General features: G+C 38.0%; 1 protein-coding gene across 8 annotated transcripts in view; it reads left to right on the forward strand.

Moving 5' to 3' along the window:
* ATG5 (autophagy related 5) overlaps positions 1-21,683 on the forward strand; it is a 191,533-nt gene that overhangs the window by 115,486 nt on the left and 54,364 nt on the right. For all 8 annotated transcript variants that reach the window (XM_070073741.1, XM_070073744.1, XM_070073739.1 and 5 more), the window contains one exon: positions 12,743-12,860. In XM_070073741.1, the coding sequence (XP_069929842.1) occupies positions 12,743-12,860 (118 nt within the window). The remainder of the gene's footprint in view (positions 1-12,742; positions 12,861-21,683) is intronic.

Consider the following 21,683-nt stretch of genomic DNA (forward strand, 5'->3'; position numbering starts at 1 on the left):
GCATTAACCTGCTATGCCACAGTGCCGACCCCACCATCACACTTTTTTTAAAGCTTACTATTCCATCATTTTTAGAATATTTAGAGTTGTGCAGCTGTCATTGCCTTAACATTCCACAACATTTTTTCTCCCTAGAAGACAATTTCATACTCATTAGCAGTGACTCTTCATTCCCCCTCTCTGCAGCCTTTGAAAGCCACTAATTTATTTTCTGTCTCTATGAATTTGCCTATTATGGACACTTCATATAATTGGCGTCACATAACATGTGGCCTTTGTGTCTGGCCTCTTTTACTTGTATACGATTAAGGTTCGTCCATATGGAAGCATGTCTCATTACATGATTCCTTTTTTGTCCTAGTAATAGTCCACTGTATGACAATAATCACATTTGGTGTCTCCCATTCTGTGGATTTTTCTCTCATTTTCTTAACAGTGTTCTTTGGAGAACCAAAGGTTTTCTGTTTTGAGAAAGTATGGTTTGTCTGTTTTTTCTTTGGTTGTTTGTGCTTTTACGTTGTCATATCTAAGAAGAAATTTCCTAATCCAAGGCCAGAAAAGATTTCCTCCTATGTTGTCTCCCAAGATTTTTATAGCTTTATATTTCTGTTCTTTTCACAGTGGTCATTGTATTCTGCTTTTTAATATCTTGTTCAGCAGAAGTATTGGAGCCTGTGCTGTGGTGTGGTAGGTTAAGCTTCTTTTCTGCAGCACCGGCATCCCATATGGGTGCCAGTTCTAGTCCCAGCTGCTCCTCTTGTGATCCAGCTCCTTGCTAATGAGCCTGGGAAAACAGTGGAAGAAGCCCAAGTGCGTGGGCCCCTGCTTCCACATGGAAGTTGCAGAAGAAGCTTCTGGTTCTTACCCTTGAGTCAGCTCAGCTCTGGCCATTGCAGCCATTTGGGTAGCAAAGCAGCAAATGGAAGATTTCTGTCTCTGTGTCTCCCTTTCTCTTCCTGTCTCTCAAATAAATAAATATTTTTTTAAAAAAACATACAACACAAGTAGTTACTTGCTTTTATTTGCTAATTCTAAAAATTTCTCATACCTTTTTGTGAAATCTACTTTTAATGATATTTCAGTAGAAGAAATTTTCAAATTATTTGTGTCAGAAACAAAATAATAAATGTTTCCATGTCACTAACTTGAACACTGGTGGTAAAACCCCTAGACTGTAGTCAGCAGGGTGAAATTTCGTGTAGAGCTTCATTAGTTCTGGGCCCAGGTTTAGAATCACTTGTCTCCTGGGTAAGACACTTGACTGGGCATCAGGAGAACAACACAGCTGCTTTGACCCAGACAGTTCTTCGGGATTTCGCTGCTTGTATGAATTAAAAGTTCTTTGTAATTATTTTATGTAAATATGCCATAAATACAGAAAACATTCATGTATGCAAAATTTGCCCTTTGATTCTCAAGAAGAAAATAATTTGTTAATTACGTTATTCTTGTGATTAGTCTGGCTTTTTAGTGTGGCTATGGATGAAAGTAGCAAAGATATTTTAAAGCTATTATATATAATGATACTTCAACAGTGATTCTTTTGGTATGTTTTGAATTTTTCTGAGAGGAGTCTTCGAAGAAGTAGCATACTTATTAGTAAAAACATCAGTCCTTACATTTTTGTACGAAGCTTCTTTTGGCTAGTGTTCTGATTATTTCATGTGAAAAATTGGAAAGCAAAACAAACTTATTCTGTAAATGAAATGAAACAGCATCAAATTGATCCCATTTGTAAGGTGGTGATATAGAGCTTCCCTGTATCACGTTTTATTCACTGAAACAATATGAGGAGGACACAACTGTTGCCTGTATTTGAAAGAAATTGCCAAAACTGTTTATGTGACACATTGTACATGGCATTGTCTAGACAGAATTATAATGAATATAATAATTTAAATAAGACAAAACATAAACTTCAAACCAGATGTGTGGATATAATTCTGATGGGTACTTTCGTTTAATCATAGTCTCAATTAAGACTGTGCTGCTTTGGGGATTAAGTGTCCCTGTCTATAATAATGACAGCTTTTCAAATGTTAATTATTATTTTTTAGTCTTGTCAGGAATATTAAAAGTGGGCTTCAGACTCTCGTAGCATAACTACAGAAAGTGCTTATTTTCCAGTCTCCTGTTTTCCTACATAAAGGAGAAGTCTGATTAAGTGGTGTAGATGCCCACCCACTCCTCTCCCACTTCCCCCACTCCTTACCACCAAAAGACTGTTTACCATGATAGTCTAAAAGCATTTTAAATGGTATTCTTTTATTTAATGAGTGTGTGTATTCTTAAGCTAATTTCAATATGAGCCTTCTTTTGAAAGCATGTGATGCAAAATTTGACATGCATGAATATTTCTTAAGCCAGATATGCATGTGACAGTTTGCAGCAAAGTCGCGTGTCATTGTTGGTAAAGTCTGGCAGCATATCCTGTGTAAACCCCTGTTTTCTTTTTCTTTGTGCCACAAAATATTCATTCTAATTAACAGCACCTAAAAGGAAACTGAATTTTTCATTCTCTGTGTAATTGGTTCTATAGCAAGTGAACTGTTACCTTTCTTCCATATAACAGTTGTTTAAAAGAGGAACCTAACGAACTAATCCCCTGTGTATCTCTTCTCATTTAGCTATTACAGCAATCAAAGATACAAAGTTTCCCTGTTTCTCAGCTTGATCTGCAGAGTCCCCAGAGTTTAACTAATGTGCCTTTAGTTCCTCAGTGAGCACTCTTCGGGGTGGAGGTTGCAACCAAGCTTTCTTCATGCCACTGCATTTGACATTCTCATCTCTATTTGCTGTGATCCTTAGCACACCTTTCTCTCTCTCTTTTTTAGAGGTTTACTTATTTATTTGAAAGAGTTACACAGAGAGGGAAAGAGAGGCAGAGAGAGACAGAGAGGTCTTTCTATCCACTAGTTCACTACCCAGATGGCCACCATGGCCGGAGCTGTGCCGATCTGAAGCCAGGAGCTTCCTCCGGGTCTCCCACCTGGGTGCAAGGGCCCAAGGATGTGGATCATCCTCCACTGCTCTCCCAGGCCATAGCAGTGAGCTGGATTGGAAGTGGAGCAGCCGGTACCTGAACCAGCGTCCATATGGGATGCTAGCACTGCAGGCGGCAGCTTTACCCACTACGGCACTGCGCCAACCCTAGCCCACCTTTCTCTTCATTACTTTCTCCCAGGCATCGTTATACTCAAGCAGCCGTCTGAATGCCAAAATGTCTGCATCTCTTTCTCATAAAAAAAAAAAAAAAATTGGCTATTTCAAATTGAAAGCATGATGACCTTCTTAATTCTCTCATTTGAAATTCCTTATGCTTTCAATATTTTACAATACTTTACCACGGTTAGCATAGTTTACTTTGTTACCTACTGGTATACCTTCCATTCTTTGAAACTAAATTTATGTAACCAGTATGGCTTTTGTTTGTTACTGCTTTTACTCTTGCTGCCAAAAAGTCTGGGATTAAGTTGTGTGCTCAATTTTTCTCCCATAACACTTTATACCTATTTCTGTTATAAATTAAGCATTGTATTCCACTCATTTATGTGCATTATTCCACTAGTATAGTGATGCTCAAGAAAGTGCATAGTAAATGTTTAATGAATGAACAACTCTGAGCTAATTCATTCCTGCCCTCTGATCAGTAGTCAGAGATCCTGGACGTGGGTACTATTGTACTATGAATGTAATTCTATTCAGGTTACATATCTAGTTTTTGTTGCTGTTACACTGTTCTTTTGTTATAAATAATCTCAAAGCTTTCTTTTTAAAAAATAGGAAATACAATAGTCTCCATTTCAATTTGTTTATATTCATATCATTGTAGTGTCTGTTAACACTGTTAATAGAATAGTAGCAACTACATTGTTCTCTCAAATTATGTATTATTTTTTTTTAAAGATTTTTATTTATTTATTTATTTATTTATTTGAAAGGCAGAGCTACAGAGAGGAGAGGAGAGGCGGGGGGGGAGAGGTCTCTTCCTTTTTTTTTTTTTTTTTTTTTTTTTTTTGACAGGCAGAGTGGACAGTGAGAGAGAGAGAGAGACAGAGAGAAAGGTCTTCCTTTTGCCGTTGGTTCACCCCCCAATGGGCGCTGCGGCCAGCGCACTGCAGCCTGCGCATCGCGCTGATCTGAAGCCAGGAGCCAGGTACTTCTCCTGGTCTCCCATGGGGTGCAGGGCTCAAGCACTTGGGCCATCCTCCACTGCAATCCCTGGCCACAGCAGAGAGCTGGCCTGGAAGAGGGACAACCGGGACAGAATCCGGCGCCCCGACCGGGACTAGAACCCGGTGTGCCGGCGCCACAAGGCGGAGGATTAGCCTAGTGAGCCGCGGCGCCGGCCTGTTCTCTCAAATTATGTATTATGTTGTGGTTTTTACTAAGGACAGACAAGGAAAGTTTCATTGGTATTCATCCTTGTCACTATTTTGGTATAGTTTACTATGTAAAGCTTTTTAAAAAATTGTGAGTTTCGTTCATTCTTTTAAAATTTTGTGTCAATTGAAAATATAATTATTTGATGGCGCTACTAATTGTTGATGGCATTTTTAACTTTAGAAGGTAAATTTTGTCCATGAATGGACATCATTGTAGTTATTTGCAGTTTCTTATGAAGCCTAGTTTTTCTTTAGTTGAATTTATTTAAGTACAGTGATTTTTGTATAAAATTAAGAGCAACCTTTGATACTTCCTTAAATAGCTGTAACCTATACCTCTTCCAGATTTAATTCTTTTTTTTCCAGCTCTACACTGTTTTCTTTATGAATTCCACTTCAGAGAAACTGTACACATACAGTATAGTGTTAACATACTCACCCTTTGCCTTTTAAACTGTTGAGACCATTTTCTGAGTATTTCCTTTGAGGTTTACAGTTTTTAAAAAATTTTATTATTTCCTGAAATAGAATTTTTAATTTACATTCTAGTCAAAGGCCTATTTGGCACCACTAAGTAAATACATCGTAGTCCAGCAGGAAAATAGGCTACAGGTTGTACATGGTGATCAAAGGAAAAGTCGCTCAGCTGCATTTGTATAAATTTTAAAATAGTCATAAAATATTTAAAGCTGATATGCTCAGCATTTCTTTCTTTGTAAATTTTAGCTCCCACAAATAAAGGAGAACATGCAGTATTTGGCTTTCATCTCTGGCTTATTTCAGCATGGTGGCCTCCAGGTCCAGCCATCTTTTTTTGTAAATCATAAAATTTCACCCTTTTTATAGCTGAATAATATTCCATTATAAATATATACCACATTTTCTGTATCCATTCAACTGGTGATGGATACCTTGGTTGATTCCATATTTTGGCTGTTATAAACATGAGGGAGCAGACAACTCTCATACAATGAGTTACTGTCTGTTGGGTGTATACTCAGTGTGCGCTTGCTGGATCATATGGCAAGTCTGTTTCTTGTTTTTTAAGATATCTCCAGGGCCAGCGCCATGGCACAGTAGGTTAATCCTCTACCTGCAGTGCTGGAATCCCATATGGGCACCAGTTCTAGTCCTGGCTGCCCCTCTTCCAGTCCAGCTCTCTGCTATGGCCTGGGAAAGAAGTAGAAGATGGCCCAAGTCCTTGGGCCCCTGCACCCGCGTGGGAGACCTGGAAGAAGCTCCTGGCTCCTGGTTTCGGATTGGCTCAGCTCCGGCCATTGCAGCCAATTGGGGAGTGAACCAGCAGATGGAAGACCTTTTTCTCCGTCTTTCCTTCTTGCTGTCTGTAACGCTACCTCTCAAATAAATAAATAAAATCTTTAAAAGAAAATAAGAAATCTCCATACTGGCTTTCACATGGGCATTTACATTCCTACCAAGAATGTGTAAGAGTTCCCCTTTCTCCACATCTTGCCAGCATTTATTGTTTTCTGTCTTTTGGATAATAGCCAACCTGACAGGAGATAAGTGATATCTCAGCGTGGTTTTGATTTACATTTCCCTCATGGCTGGTGATATTGAGAGTTTCGTCATATTTGTTGGCTAATTATATTTCTTCCTTTGAGAACTGTTTCTTTTTTTTAAAGAAACTTTTATTTACTAAATATAAATTTCAAAAGTACAACTTTTGGATTATAGTGGTTTTTCTCCCCATAACCTCCTTCCCACCCGTAAACCATCCCATCTCCTACTCCCTCTCCCATCCCATTCTTAAGATTTATCCTCAATTATCTTTATATACAGAAGATCAACTTAGTATATACTAAGTAAAGTTTTCAACAGATTGCACCTGCACAGACACACAAAGTATAAAGTACTGTTTGAATACTAGTTTTACCATTAATTCACATAGTACAACACATTAAAGACAGAGATCCTACATGGGGAGTAAGTGCACAGTGACTCCCGTTGTTGATTTAACAGTTGGCACTCTTATTTATGACGTCAGTAATCACCTGAGGCTCTTGTCATGAGCTGCCAAGGCAATGGAAGCCTCTTGAGTTCACAGACTCTGACCTTATTTAGAAAAGACCATAATCAAAGTGGAAGTTCTCTCCTCCCTTCAGAGAAAGGTACCTCCTTTGATGGCCCATTCTTTCCACTGGGATCTCACTCACAGAGATCTTTCATTTAGGTGATTTTTTTTTTGCCACAGTGTCTTGGCTTTCCATTCCTGAGAAACTCTCATGGGCATTTTATCCAAATCTGAATGTTTTAAGACTGATTCTGAGGCCAGAGTGCTGTTTAGGGCATTTGCCATTCTATGAGTCTGCCATGTATTCCACTTCCCATGTTGGATAGGAGAGCTGTTTCGTGAGGTCCTTTGTCCATTTCTTACCTGGATTGGTTGCTTATTTGGCATTGAGTTTCTTGACTTGCTGATAAAGTCTGGATATTAATCTTTTGTCAGATAAGTAATTTGCAAATAATTTTTCCTATTTAGTAAGATGTCTCTTCACTCTGTTGATTGTTTCCTTTGCTGTACAGATACTTCTACATTTTATATAATCCCATATGACTAGTTTTGCTTTTGTTACATGATTAACATTTATTTCTTTTTATTTTTTCCTAGAAACCTTTTATTTAGGAAATGCAAATTTCATACATTTCATAATTACAACTTTGGGAACATGGTGGTTCTTCCCACTGTACCCACTCTCCCACCCCTCTTCCTCCTCTCTCTCCTATTTCCATTCTTATTTTTTTACTAAGATCTATTTTCAGTTAACTTTATACACATATGATTAAGTGTATGTTAAATAAAGAGTACAGCAAATAGCATGGGAAAAAAAACTGTTACTCAACAGTTGAGACAAGGGTTGTTCAAAGTCATTGCTTCTCGAAGTGTCAATTTCACTTCTGTAGATTACCTTTTAGGTGCTCTATTAGTTATCAGAGGGCAGGAAGAACATATGGTATTTGCCCTTTCTTACATAATGAAGCAAATCTAACAGAATTCCTAATTAATCAATAGATATTGCTAGCTCTACGTGTAACTTGTATGGATGATTTTTTTCCAAACATCTGTAAACCTAACATTTGAAATCCCCTGATATACTTAAGAGCCCTCATAAAGCAAATAAATTTTCTCAAAAGAGGTACTAAGCTGATTGTATTTCAAAGGCCTTGAATCATACACACATAATATAGTTGGTGGTATCAAAACTTGCTGATCCACATGGGACACACAAATACAAAATCAAAATACCCACTTTTATTTGTTTCTCCCACACAACCCTGGAGCTTAGAAAGTCCTTCTTACCTAAGACTCACTGGGGCAAATGATACTGTGGATTCAGTTTAGGAACTGGTGTCATTGGGAGATCCTAACTCTGGGTACTATGACTAGGATAGTCCTGTCTGAGCTTTGTTTTAATCAGTTGGGCCCCTCCTCAGCATTGGGTTCTGCCTGCTGTGCCTGTAGGAGACCTCCCTCGCACCTCCTTCCCTGCCTGCTTTTTAATTAAAGCTGTTGCTAAGTTTTACAGCCCAGTGCATCATGCATCTGTTGAGCATCTGTTAAGTTTTACCTTTCTGGTTTTTTAGGTTTTTTCATAACTTTTTGTCGGTTTTGTTTCAGTGAGTAGAGTTTCCTTTACTCTCTGATGGTATTCTTCCTCTTCTTTACAGTCACTGATTGACTCCACAGTCAAGTGAGTCAGGATCGGACACTTGTAGTTGTAAACTGTTGCTTTTAATAAGCCCAACATTACTATTTTACTTTATACATAGACACAATATAAATGACCCAAATAGCAAAGTCAGTACTAATGCTACCAAAATAACAAGATTCACTGTTACAATTGTCTTTCTTTTACAACACAATGCAAAATATATGCTAGTGTTCAGTAAAGCTCTATCTAATGTCACATTTAATAAGAGCAATAATAGCACTTACTGAGCATTTACTGCATACCAAACACTGTTCTACATGCTTTACCTGAATAAACACGTGTAATTGTTACCAAAAACCTTTGTGGTACATACTGTTAATATTCTCATTTTATAAACGAAACAACTAGGGCCCAAGGAAATTTTGGTACTTCCCTTGATTCACACAGGTAATAATTGGCAGAGTTGCTTTTGACCTCTAAACTGAATCCTACCACACATTTCTATCTAGGGCTAAAACTTGTATCTTCTGATTGAGTTTAAATTTTACACTCTTATCACTGTTATACTATACATTGTTTGAGATATGAAGGGTCAGCCTCAGAAATGCAAATTTGTGACTATAAGATATGAGTAGAAGAGTCTAGAGTGGTCTCTGGCTGAACTGCTTTTTAGTAGCTACTTTGACTATATTCATTTTCACACTTTTTAAGATGAATTATTTAGTGATTTTAATTGATAATTGTTTCATATTTTAAAATAGTAATATTACTTTTGGTCTGATATATATATATTTTCAATATTTAAAAAATCTCAGGTATTTGAAACATTTATTTATTTTAAAGGCAGAGGGTGAAAGGGATTTCCCATCATCTAGGTCACTCCCCAAATGACTATAACAGCCAGAAGTGGGTCAGATCAAAGCCAGGAGCCTGGAACTCATTCTGGATCTCCCACATGGTTACCAGGGACCCAAGTGCTTTAACCACCATCGGCTGCCTCTAGGAAACTGGTTTGGAAGCCAAGTAGCTGGGACTTGACAGGCATTCCCATAAGTGCCATACTCCATACTGTCCTGTTACTCTGAAAGTCTACACGTTATCTGATTTTCAACTTAAGTCAGTGTTTCTTATTTTATCAACATTAGTATAGTTAACCTACTTGACAATATTTGAAATTAACTTTTTCAGTGCAGTGCTTTTCTTAAATGTAAACTAGAAGTACCATGATTGGCCAGCAGTTTATACTATAGCTGTAACATGCTTCATTTTTAGGAGCTTGTTTTACTCTTGAAGTAACTGTTTAATAATATGTAAGACTCATTAAATTCAGCAAAGTTTGCCAAAAGAATTACTAATTTGAGTTTTCCACTTCTGTTTATTATATCTCTGAGATAATTCAAGAGTGTACCTTCTCCATATAGGATAAAGCTATCATTGCATTTATGAAGGGGAATGAGTGGGGAGTAGGCTGCAACATCTCAGTTTGGTATTCTACTGGTATATTTGAGAAATGACTAACATAGATATTTTAAAAAAGCAGCAAGGACAGATTCTAAGATGACTTTAGCAAGTCATGTTATTTCTCATGGGAAAGCAACATTATTTCTTGGAAGTTACTGAAGTTGTTTGCATATTTACAAGTATGTGGCTAGATCAAGTATTATGCTTCATATTTGTGGGTTTTTATGTATTTTTGAAATTTTCTATATTCAAAAGTAAAATTGCTTTTTAATACTGTTTAATGTAATTTAGTCTATTCTGCTGTGCACGTAGGTTAATAAGATCTGTTGAGAAATTTGCATGAGTCTGCCCTGATTGTCACTGCCTTCAGACAGCCTGTAGAATATGTACAATGCATGATCTGTGGAGGTCTTGGGCTGCTGATAACAATATACCTTAGAAACAGTAAAATAAAGTTGTGGAGGCTGTGAAGTCCAGGATTAAGGCACAAGCAGATGCAGTGGCTGGTGAGGGCTCGCGCTGTGCTTCAAAGCCGGTGCCGCATTGCTGAGCCCTCCTGTGGTGGAAGAGGCAAAGCTGGGTCCTCGCATGGCAGGAGGACGGGGTTTACCAGCTTTATAATGGCGCGAAGGCCACGCTTCCTGGTGCTGCCATGGTGGGGATTAGGTTTCACCGTGAATTTTGGGGAGAAACGTGGGGATGCATGGATTCAGACCTTAGCAGTAACTAACTCCCTAAATTAAGTATGTGCCTTTATGTTATTGCTATTTGCCAGAACAAAAAGTTTTTAAAAACAAGAATAGTTAGAGAAGCAAATACATCATTATAAAAGGTTGCTGAAGGTTTTACTTTTGTAACAACTCATATAGTGGAAAGAGTGGAATGAAAGATAATAGGAAATTTTTCCAATAATGGAGTTATAATTTCTTTTTTAGTAGTAACTAAGACTTCATGGCCTGTTTAGCATATTGTTTTCAGGTAATTTGATTATAGTAGGTAAGCCACTTTACAATTTTGCCACTAACTAGGTTATGATTGAGTTCTCCAGTTTGTGAAAATTCTGTTTTGAGATGCAGCTACAGGAAGTACATTCTGACTGTTGTTTTTGAATTGGGGTGCAGTCCTGCCATTCCTTTGCCACTGCCCCAGGCCCTGTGATGACATCACATAAGCTGGCTAGATTCCACCAGCCCCTTCCCAGTCATCCTGACTTTACCTCTGAACCAGATCATCCTACTGCTTTCCATTAACCTTCAGAAAAAAACCTCTTTCATCACATCGCTTCCTTTGCTAAAATGTCTTAAAAGCCTCTTCATGGCCTGAAGGATAGAAGGCCCTAACTGGGTGGTGGCTATTTTAAATTTTTACTAGAGTTCCCTATTCATCTCTTCCTTCTCTGAACTCCTAACCCTTAATATTTTTATGTAGTTAACCACTTCATTGGACATGATGTTGTTCTTGGTTTCACCTTGTACAAAAAAGTAGGAGCTTCTAAACTAAGGATAGCAATCGTGTGTATTTTTATGAAAATCCCTAGAGTTAATTTCTATGGTTTATTTTCATAATTGCCACAGATATTCATTTATATTACCAGAATATTTTTTTAACATTTTGTATGTATTCAGTGAATGCACAGTGTAGACTTAGGAGAGATAGTCTACGTGTTTACATGTTTTTTTTCTTATATTTTAGTATACATCAACACTTAAAGATCAGATTTTTTAACCAAATTTTTAACAATTGTGTCAAAGAAATTCTATACCTTGTGATTAAAAAACAAACAGAAAACAAAAACACTTGTCTTTGATGTATAGATATTTGAAATCATATTCTACATAAGACATTACTTTGTTCTTTTAAGTTTTGGGAATTTTTCACTCCATGATGCTTAAAATTTAAAGTTTTGAAGTAATAATTTAGAAGGAGAAAAAAATGTTGAATTTTCTTGAATTTTTATATGTGTACTTTGTGTTTGGTTCAAATTCTCATTTATTCCCACAGCAAACTTTAAGAGATATAGAATGTCCCAAATTTAACAGATAAAGGAAAGTAAGTGAAAGTTCTTAGAGCCATAAACAGTAGGTCTCTTCATAGACTCTGGCTAATTCCAGAACTCTAGAATCTGTTTCAATGAGCTCTCCATCAATATTGAAGTTATTCAGCAAAATGAAGCAATTTTAGTTATTTATATGAAAGGTTGATAGAGAACTCAATCTGCTGGTTCAATCCCCAAAGTTCCCCAATAGCTGGGACTGGGCCAGGCTGAAACCAGCTGCCTGGAATTCTGTCCAGGTCTCCCACAAGGGTGGCAGAGACTCCAGTACTTGAGCCGTCATCCATTGTTTTCCAGGGTGTACATTACCAAAAAGGTAGAACTGGGCAGAGCTGGGACATGAACCCAGGCACTGTGATATGGCTTGGTGAGGTCCCACACAATGTCTTAACTGCACAAACATCTGTCCCTGAAGCAATCGTAAATATGGATTAAACGATTGAAATACTAGCAAAAAATTACGTTACTGTGTTAATAGTAATTTTTGGTAGAAGAAATGGTGAATCTCCTATGTTGGAAATTTTCAAAAATAGTAAATCTAATAAAGTCATATCTCCTCTACCTAGATTCACCAATAGTTAACATCTCTCCATGTTTGCTTTCTCTATGTACCTAATCTTTTTTTTAACCACTTGAGGGTAAGTTTCAGACATCATGGAACATCATCCATCAATACTTGATCATAAATTTCTTAAAAATAAACACTGTCATTACAACTGTCAGCATGCCTGAGAAGTTTAACATCTAATCAATATGATTACATACCCAGTCCATATTTCCCTAGTTTTCCCAATACTCTTTTATAGCTGAGTTTTTAAAATTTCCCTTTTCAGTCCAGTATTCAGCCAGGGCAATTCTTTTTTAGTGTATTTTTTGTGTTGTTTTGATTTTTGATGCCTTCAGCTTTTTTGAGGTGCCCCAACTGGTTGCCTCTAGAATGTCCCCCTTCTGGATTTGTCTGATTGTTTCCTGAGGATTATATTTACTTGAATTTATCATGTAAACTATTTTTTTGCAGTTATGCTGCATCTCTGATGTTGTGTGCTTCTGATTTTGTCATATCAGAAGGTACCTAATTGTAACATAATATTTAAGACCTATTAGTTTATAATTAGCAGTAGCAAAGAGTTCTTTACTTGAAATTATTATTGTGCTTTTCTTTCACATAGACGACAACTGAACGACCTTTCATTCAGAAGCTGTTTCGTCCTGTGGCTGCAGATGGACAGCTGCATACACTTGGCGATCTCCTCAAAGAAGTGTGTCCTTCCGCAATTGCTCCTGAAGGTAATGTGAATGGCAGCAAATGACATTCCTTCTCATTTCCTGTTCTTAACCCCTTTTCCCATTGTATAATAAGCATCCTGCATTCATAAATCACACTGAATCAGGTATTCAGGAAGATCCTTCATTGTTTTATAGGGAAAAATTGTTGGCATAGAAGTAGAAATCAGTGCTCATAGTGCCTTAGCTCACACATACCACTGCACGTTCTTTGTCTGTCTGTCTCTCTCTCTCTCTCTCTCTCATGCACACGCACACACACAGACACTTTGAGTAGTCCTTATCGCAAATGCTTGTATCGTTTTTTGGCATTATTTGCATTTACATAATAACATCTAAGGAGTGGGACCCAAATCTAAACACAAAATGCATTTGTTTGTAACCTGAAGGTAGTTTGACACAAAATTTTCAGTGTCTCTGCAGTTTTTGTTTTTTTAAAAAGTTTTTTAATTAATTTTTAACAGACTCAGTGTGCTTTGTAGATACAATTCTAAGAACATAATGATTTGCCTCCCTCCCCTTCTTTCCCTCCCTCTCTCCTTCCTTCTCCCTTTCTTTTTTTTTGTAATTTTTGAGATAACATATTTTAAAATTACAGTAAAAAGGCTTAATACTTCACCAAATTGTAAGTTTAACAAATAAAAAGCAGAAAGATCATATTTTAGTGGAAATATAGACAATGGCTATAAACAATAATTGAATGGAAAAATGACCATTTCACACAAATTCAGTAATTTTTAAAGTAATCACAGAACGTTAATACTATTGTAGTGTCACACAGACATTTCTTTTTTCTTTTCTTTTTTTCTGACTCTGTGTGTGTGTGTGTGTTGAATTTCAGCTCCCACATATAAGGAAGAACATGCGGTATTTGTCTTTCTGGGTCCAGTTTATTTCACCCAACATGGTGTCCTCCAGTTGCATCCATTTTACTGCAAATGGTAGAATTGCATTCTTTCTTTATAGCTGAATACTATTCCATTGTGTGTATATACCACATTTTCTTTAGGCACTCATCTGATGATGGACAACTTGGTTGAGTCCAGATTTAGGCTATTATGAACAGTGCTGCTATGAACATGGTGGGGCAGGTTTGTGTTCAAGTCTTTTGGGTATGCACCCAGTAGTGGTATTGCTGGATCATATGGCAAGTCTATTTGCAGTTTTTTAGGAAATCTCCACACTGTTTTCCACAGTGGCTGCACTAATTTACATTCCCACCAACAGTGTATAATGTTCCCCTTTGTTCACATCCTTGCCAGCATTTGTTATTCTCTGTGTTTTGGATTTTAGCCATTCTGAGAGGATTGCAGTGATATCTCATTGTGGTTTTGATTTGCATTTCGCTAATGGCTTGTGATGTTGAGCATTTTTTCATATATTTGTTGGCCATTTGTATTTCTTTTTTTGAGAACTGTCTATTGAATTCCTTTGCCCATTTCTCAACTGAATTGGTTGTTTTTTGTTGTTGAGTTTTTTAAGTTGCTGATATATTCAGAATATTAATCCTTTGTCAGGGAATTGGTTTGTAAATATTTTTTCCCATTCTGTTGGATGTCTGTTTACTCTATTGATGGTTTCCTTTGCTTTGCTAAAGCTTCTGTGTTTGATATAGTCCCATTTGTTTAGTTTTTCTTTTGTTGCCTGTGCTTTGGGGGTCTCATCCAAGAAGTCCTCCCCTATACCAGTGTCTTGGAGTATTTCCCCTACATTGTCTTCCAGCAACTTCATAGTCTCAGGTTTAGCCGGCGCCACGGCTCACTAGGCTAATCCTCCGCCTTGCGGCGCCGGCACACCGAGTTCTAGTCCCGGTCGGGACGCCGGATTCTGTCCCAGTTGCCCCTCTTCCAGGCCAGCTCTCTGCTGTGGCCAGGGAGTGCAGTGGAGGATGGCCCAAGTGCTTGGGCCCTGCACCCCATGGGAGACCAGGAGAAGTACCTGGCTCCTGCCATTGGATCGGCGCGGTGCGCTGGTTGCAGCGCGCTGGCCGCGGCAGCCATTGGAGGGTGAACCAACGGCAAAGGAAGACCTTTCTCTCTGTCTCTCTCTCTCTCACTGTCCACTCTGCCTGTCAAAAAAACACAAACAAACAAACAAAAAAAACCAACATAGTCTCAGGTCTTAAATTTAAGTCTTTTGTTCATCTTGAGTTGATTTTTGTACGTGGTGAGAGGTATGGATCTAATTTTATTCTTCTACATATATGCATCTAGTTTTGCCAGCACAATGTGTTGAAGAGGCTATCCTTACTCCACTGTGTAGTCTGAGTACTTTTATCAAAAATCTCTTGGCTGTATGTATGTGAGTTAATTTCTGGGCTCTCAATTCTGTTCTATTGATATGTGTATCAATTTTTATGCCAGTACCATGCTGTTTTAATTACTATAGCTTTGTATTATGCTTTGAAGTCAGGTATTGTGATGCCTGCAGTTTGATTTTGCTTGTTCAGGATCACTTTGGCTATTCTGGGTCTTTTGTGATTCTGTATGACTTTTAGAATAGCTTTTTCTAGTTCTGTAAGGATGTCATTGACATTTTGATAGAGACTGCATTGAATTTATAAATTGCTTTAGGTAGTATAGACACTTTAATGATATTGAGTATTCCGATCCATGAGCATGGAATGTCTTTCCAATTTTTTTTGTATGTCCTGATTTCTTTCATTAATATTTGATAATTTTTGTTGTAGAGATATTTCATTTCTTTCATTAAATTTATTTCTAAATATTTGTTTTTGGTGGCTATTGTGAATGGGATTTCTTGAGTTCTCTTTCTGTAAGTTCATCATTAGCATATAAAAAAACTACCTTTTTATATGTTTATTTTGCAACCTGCAACTTTACTGAACTGGTTTATTAATTCTTACAGCTTTTTGCTGGGGTTGCTTAGGTTTTTATGTATACAACATCATGTCATCTGCAGACACGGGTAATTTGACTTCCTCTTTTCCAGTTTTGATGCCCTTTGTTTCTTTCTCCTCCTTAATTGCTCTCGCTAAAACATCCAGTGCTGTATTGAATAAGAGTGGTGAAAGTAGACATCCTTGTCTTGCTCCAGATCTGAAGGAGAGTGCTTTCAGCTTTTCCCCCACTCAGTATAATATTGGCTGTTGGTTTGTCATATATAGCCTTTATAATTTTAATGAATGTTCCTTCTGTACCTAATTTGTGGAGAGTTTTTAATCATGAAGTGGTGTTGAATCTCATCAAATGCTTTTTCAGCAACTATTGAGATTACCATATGGTTTTTGTTCTTCATTCTGTTGTGATTTATGATATTTATTGATTCACAAACATTGAGCCATCCTTGCATTTCTGGGATAAATCCCACTTGATCGTGATGTATGATCTTTTTGATGTGATTTTGGATTCAGTTTACTAGTATTTTGTTGGGATAGAAATGTGGCTTCGAAATGAATAAAGGTTTCCTTGGTTGTTTATCATTGGCCCACAAAGAGTTTGGTCAGTCTCCCTGGGAAATGTGATAGTCAGGGCCCTGTTCTTGGTGCTGAGGGACACAGGGGTAGCTGCCCCTGCCCTCCCACTGGCATGCCTGAGTGACACTGGGGCTTGTGGCATCAATTACTATGGCTGTAGGACTGTGTGATGTGGATGGACCCTTCCTCAGGCCCTGCTAGGAGAGAGAGTCTAACTAGTGCTGTGTTTTATAACACCAACAGCCCTACCCTAGGACTTACAGGATGTGAAGTGAACCCTGTTCCAGTCCTACTGGGCAACTACAAGTATACAGATTTTACTGTGGAGGGTATGAGTTCAGAGAGGTGGAATGCAGGTCTGTTTTCCCCATGTCCACTGGGTAGATTCCAGTGGCACTGAGAAATTTAGAATGAATTGTTACAGCCCTGGTGTTGCAGGGAATAGTGGTATCATTACCCAGGTCTCCCAGGGTGGGAGCAGATTTTTTTTTTTTTTTTTAGATTTTCCATTGCTGTTATATATATATATTTTTTTAACTTTTATTTAATGAATATAAATTTCCAAAGTACGATTTATGGATTACAATGGCTTCCCCCCCATACCGTCCCTCCCACCCACAGCCCTCCCCTTTCCCACTCCCTCTCCCCTTCCATTCACATCAAGATTCATTTTCGATTATCTTAATATACAGATTTTTTTTTTTTTATGAGCTGCTTCTGTTAGCCCCCAGCAGCTTAGGTGAATGGCCTGGTTCACAAAGAGTTCATTAGCATAGCTCTGGGGCTAACGTCCCAAAATTCCCACAGTTGCAGGATGCAGGGGATCCATGCTTTGCCCCTCATGTTGCCCTGACTCTGACTTCGATGCTGGTAGGAGCAGAAAAGAGGTACGCTGTGTGGCTTTTTGCTGCTGAGTATGGTGCTCTGTGTGGATAAGGGGCAGAGGGACAAGGAAGTCAGCACTGCTTCCCTGCTGCAAACCAGGCTGTTGCTCAGACCCCGGTCAGCTCTCCAGGCTGAAGTGGAAGTCAGTGGGTGACTGTGGAATTCCCTCTCAGCTAAAACTGCACGCAGCGGGGCGCACGGCGCTTTCTTTCTACCTTGAGGTGATAAGATGGAGGCTCCCAGCCGGTGGCTGGCTACAGCAGTGTCTCCGTCTCCTCTCCTCTTGTCCCTCAGAGTCTTCCTGTTTTTTTTTGTTTGTTTGTTTGTTGCTTCTTCACCGAAAATTTCCATCAGTCCTTCCTTTGTTCTTTTCTTACCTTAGAGCAGCTTAAGTTAGTGTTGACTACACCCTGTTCAGCCGTCTTAGATCTCTTCCTGCATTGTGATTGTGAGCTGTCGCTTGTGATATGTTGTGGAATTTTCAGTTTTCCACTTGTGGTGTCATGTTAGCACTCCAACAGTTTCTGATTTTGAAGCAGTTTGGATTAAGGTTGTTCAGCCTGTAGTAGTAAGTGTGTATTGCATCATAGGGGGAGACTTCAGTGTCATAGTACTATGTTCATTATACCTTGTATAGACATTTATCATATATAGGAAAAAATTAAAACTACTATAAATCCTAGATCAGGAGAGTGTGAAACATTAGTAAATATGAAGGTCATAGCTCAGCAGATAGCACTGTTTTTCTTATGACCATATCCTGAACTGGGAAAGACAGGATTACTTACACGATTTGTAGTTGTACCATGTAGTTGAGCAAATTTGTAGAATATAAGAAAATAATTTGCCTAAGAAATAGAGTGGACTTGGGAGGAATGTTAATTACCCAACCTAAATGACTAAACAAAGAACATGAGCCCACAACATGTGTCATTTGGGTCTGTGGACAAATGACTTCTTAGCCTGGTGTGCCTGCCTGTACTTGCATTCCTGTGTGTTTCTAGCACATTTGCAATGAACAGAGGCTCGAGAAAGGGAAAAGCAAGGCATCTATAACACCAGCAGGAGCAGTACAGAAGCAGTGGGAGGAACAGACCATTGACAGGTACCCCAGATGGACTCATTTGCTGAAGCATTTGTAAATAGATTTTTATAGTCTGAATGAAATTTTTGCCTTCCTTGAACATAACTAGACTGTATGTCCATGGTTTCTGATGACGTCTTACATCTTTCTGAATCTATTGCTATGGTCAGTGATTCTAAACATCCTTATTATTGAATTTTTTCTTTGTATCATTATTACCCTGAAACATTATTTATGAACATTAGATCATGGAGTAATTATCATTAAGTTGATTATAATATTGTTTTCAAATCCCACTTCACCTTTACTACTGTGTGATTTAATTTTCAATGAGAGTTCAATTTAAATAATTTTTGGACAGTTTTGTGATTTTTAATAAACTGAGTTGTGCAACCATTACCACAGTTTGGTTTTAACATTTCTATCACCTCACAATGTTCCCTTGGACTTACTTGCAACTAGTCTCTGCTTCTATCTCCAGCCATAAAAGGAAATACTTACCTGCTTGCATTTTCCTATAACTTACCCTTTTAGGATATTTCACATAAATAGAATCATATAAATCTAACAACTTTTTTTTTTAAAGATTTGTTTATTTATTTAAAAAGCAGTGTTAGAGAGAGAGAAATCTTCCTAGTGATGGTTTACTCCCCAAATGTCTGCAACAGCCAGGGCTGTGCCAAGCCAAAGCCAGGTATCAGGAACTTCATCCGGGTCTCTTGTGTGGGTGCAACAGTGCAATTACTTCGGCCATTATCTGCTGCTTTCCCAGGCACATTAGTGGGGAGCTAGATCAGAAGTGGAGCAACTCAGACACAAACTGATGCCCATATGGGATGCCTGCCTCACAAGTGGCAGCCTAACCTGCTGTACCACAGTACTGGCCCCTAGTCTCAACTTTTAAGTTTTATCCATATTGTAGCAAATGTCACTAGTTTGCTACTTTTTATTGGTGAATAATATTTCACTGGATAGATATATTTTGCTTATGTTTCCTAATTGACAGGCATTTGGATTGCTTCCAGCTCTTCACTTTTATGAACTATGCTGCTGTGAACATTCATGTACAGGTCTTTGTGTGGACATATGTATTCATTTTGTTGTTATTGTTGTTAGAATCCTAGGAGTGGAATGAATGGGTCATATGGTAAATTTTTTTTTTTTTGACAGGCAGAGTGGACAGTGAGAGAGAGAGAGAGAGAAAGGTCTTCCTTTGCCATTGGTTCACCCTCCAGTGGCCGCTGCGGCCAGCGCACCGCGCTGATCCAAAGCCAGGAGCCAGGTGCTTCTCCTGGTCTCCCATTGGGTGCAGGGCCCAAGCACTTGGGCCATCCTCCACTGCACTCCCGGGCCACAGCAGAGAGATGGCCTGGAAGAAGGGCAACCAGGACAGAATCAGGTGCCCTGACTGGGACTAGAACCCGGTGTGCCGGCGCCACAAGGCGGAGGATTAGCCTAGTAAGCTGCGGCGCCAGCTATCATATGGTAAATTTATGTTTAATTTTTAAAGAAACTGCTCAAGTTTTTTAACATGCCTACACCATTTTACTGTTCCACCAGCAGTATGTCCAGGTTCTGATTCCTTTTTTTTTTTTTTTTTTTTTTTTAAGATTTATTTATTTATTTGAAAGGCAGAGAGAGAGAGAGGTCTTCCATCCTCTGGTTCACTCCCTAGATGGCTGCGACAGCCAGAGCTAGGCAGATCTGAGGCCAGGAGCCAGGAGCTTCCACCAGTCTCCCACGCAGGTGCAGGGGCCCAAGCACTTGGGCCATCTTCTACTGTTTTCCCAGGCCATAGTAGAGAGCTGAATTGAAAGTGGAGCAGCCGGAACTTAAACCTATGCCCATATGGGATGCCAGTGCTGAAGGCAATAGCTTTACCTACTGCACCATAGCACCAGCCCCAAGGTTCTAATTTCTTAAGCAGCTTCACCAGCACATGTTGCCTGTCTGTTTTATTATAGCCATCATGATGGTTGTATAGTAGTATTTCGAGTCAGCTTTAATTTGCATTTCTCTAATGACTAATGTTGTTGAGTGTGTTTTCATATGCTTTTTATAATTTATAGGTATCTGATGAAATGTCTGTTCAAACCCTCTTCTGATTTTTTTTTCATGGTTTATTTGTCATTATTAAGTTTTGAGCATTATTTATACTCATGTGTATTGGATACGAGTTGTTTTATCAGATATAGGAATCATAGATGTTTTCTCCTAGTCTGTGATTTTTCCTTTCATCTTCTCTTGAAGAGATAAGAATAGTTAATTTGGTGAAGTCCTATTGTTCAGATTTTAAATGGATTGTGTTCAGTTAATCAATTTAAAAAATTTTCTAATAGACCAATACATTCACATAATTCCAAATAAAAATGTATATAAGTAAAATCAGTAACAGTTCTCTCTCCTAGCTGCTGTCATGCAAATGCTAACACAGTTCCCCTCTCTAGAGACAATCAGTGTTGCCGTTTACCTCTGTGTCTTAAGAGAAAGTTAACTTTTTTATATTTGAACTTAGATTTACAGAAATTATGACTGGGAAATTACTAGTAACTTTTATTGATTCAGAAATAATCTTACTATTCTAGTTCATCTTTCCATGTTACATAGTAGTTGTTGTTATCTTCATAATGTCTAGGGTTTGTTTTTTTTTTAAGATTGCAATATAGATTGGGTTTTCTATTGGAAGTGTAAATAAGAGGTTTCTAATTTTTATCACTGCCATGGGTGAGACCATGAGCCTTATTCCAGTCCAACCTCATTGACTTTTAGTTATTTATGCTCTGAACTATATTTTTCTCTTTCTGATTACTCTATAGTATTTTGAAGAATATTGAGATTTTTGTATTAGTTGAAAGTAAAATTCTTGCTAGAATTTAATATTCAGATGAATGACTCACTATACTTCTTTCCCCAGATGTATTTAACAGTCTGCTTCCCAAAAAATGTCATTTTAAGTTTGCTTCTTTTTAAGATACTTGATTTATGAGTGATGAAGTCATGATGGGATTCAAAACCTTGGAAGGAAAACGTTCTGTTGTGATCTTTCCCGTAACTAGCCCTACATTGTCACCAAATGCACAGGACATGCTTATCTTTCAGTACAGATAGAAAGGAATCCTTCCTTGACACAGTTGTGTTTTACTTATAAAAAAACTAAATTTCATAGTCATGTTCAACCCAAGAAAGATGACTAAATTGAGATTTTATTTTGCCTGTTTTTGTTAACATGTTCATTAGTTCAATCCATTTTTAGTTCATGGCTGCTGATTTCTAGATGCACATGTGGTGAAAAAGAGAAAACTTACTAGAGGAGAAAAGAAATTAGTTGAGTGTTAATTTTGTTTTGTATCTTTTAAAAATCATGTAACTGTATAATTTTTTCAGTTAATTTAGTTTAGGCTCTTAATTCTTTACATGATTT

The sequence above is a fragment of the Oryctolagus cuniculus genome, chromosome 5 (genome assembly GCF_964237555.1).
Source record: "Oryctolagus cuniculus chromosome 5, mOryCun1.1, whole genome shotgun sequence".
Taxonomy (NCBI): domain Eukaryota; kingdom Metazoa; phylum Chordata; class Mammalia; order Lagomorpha; family Leporidae; genus Oryctolagus; species Oryctolagus cuniculus.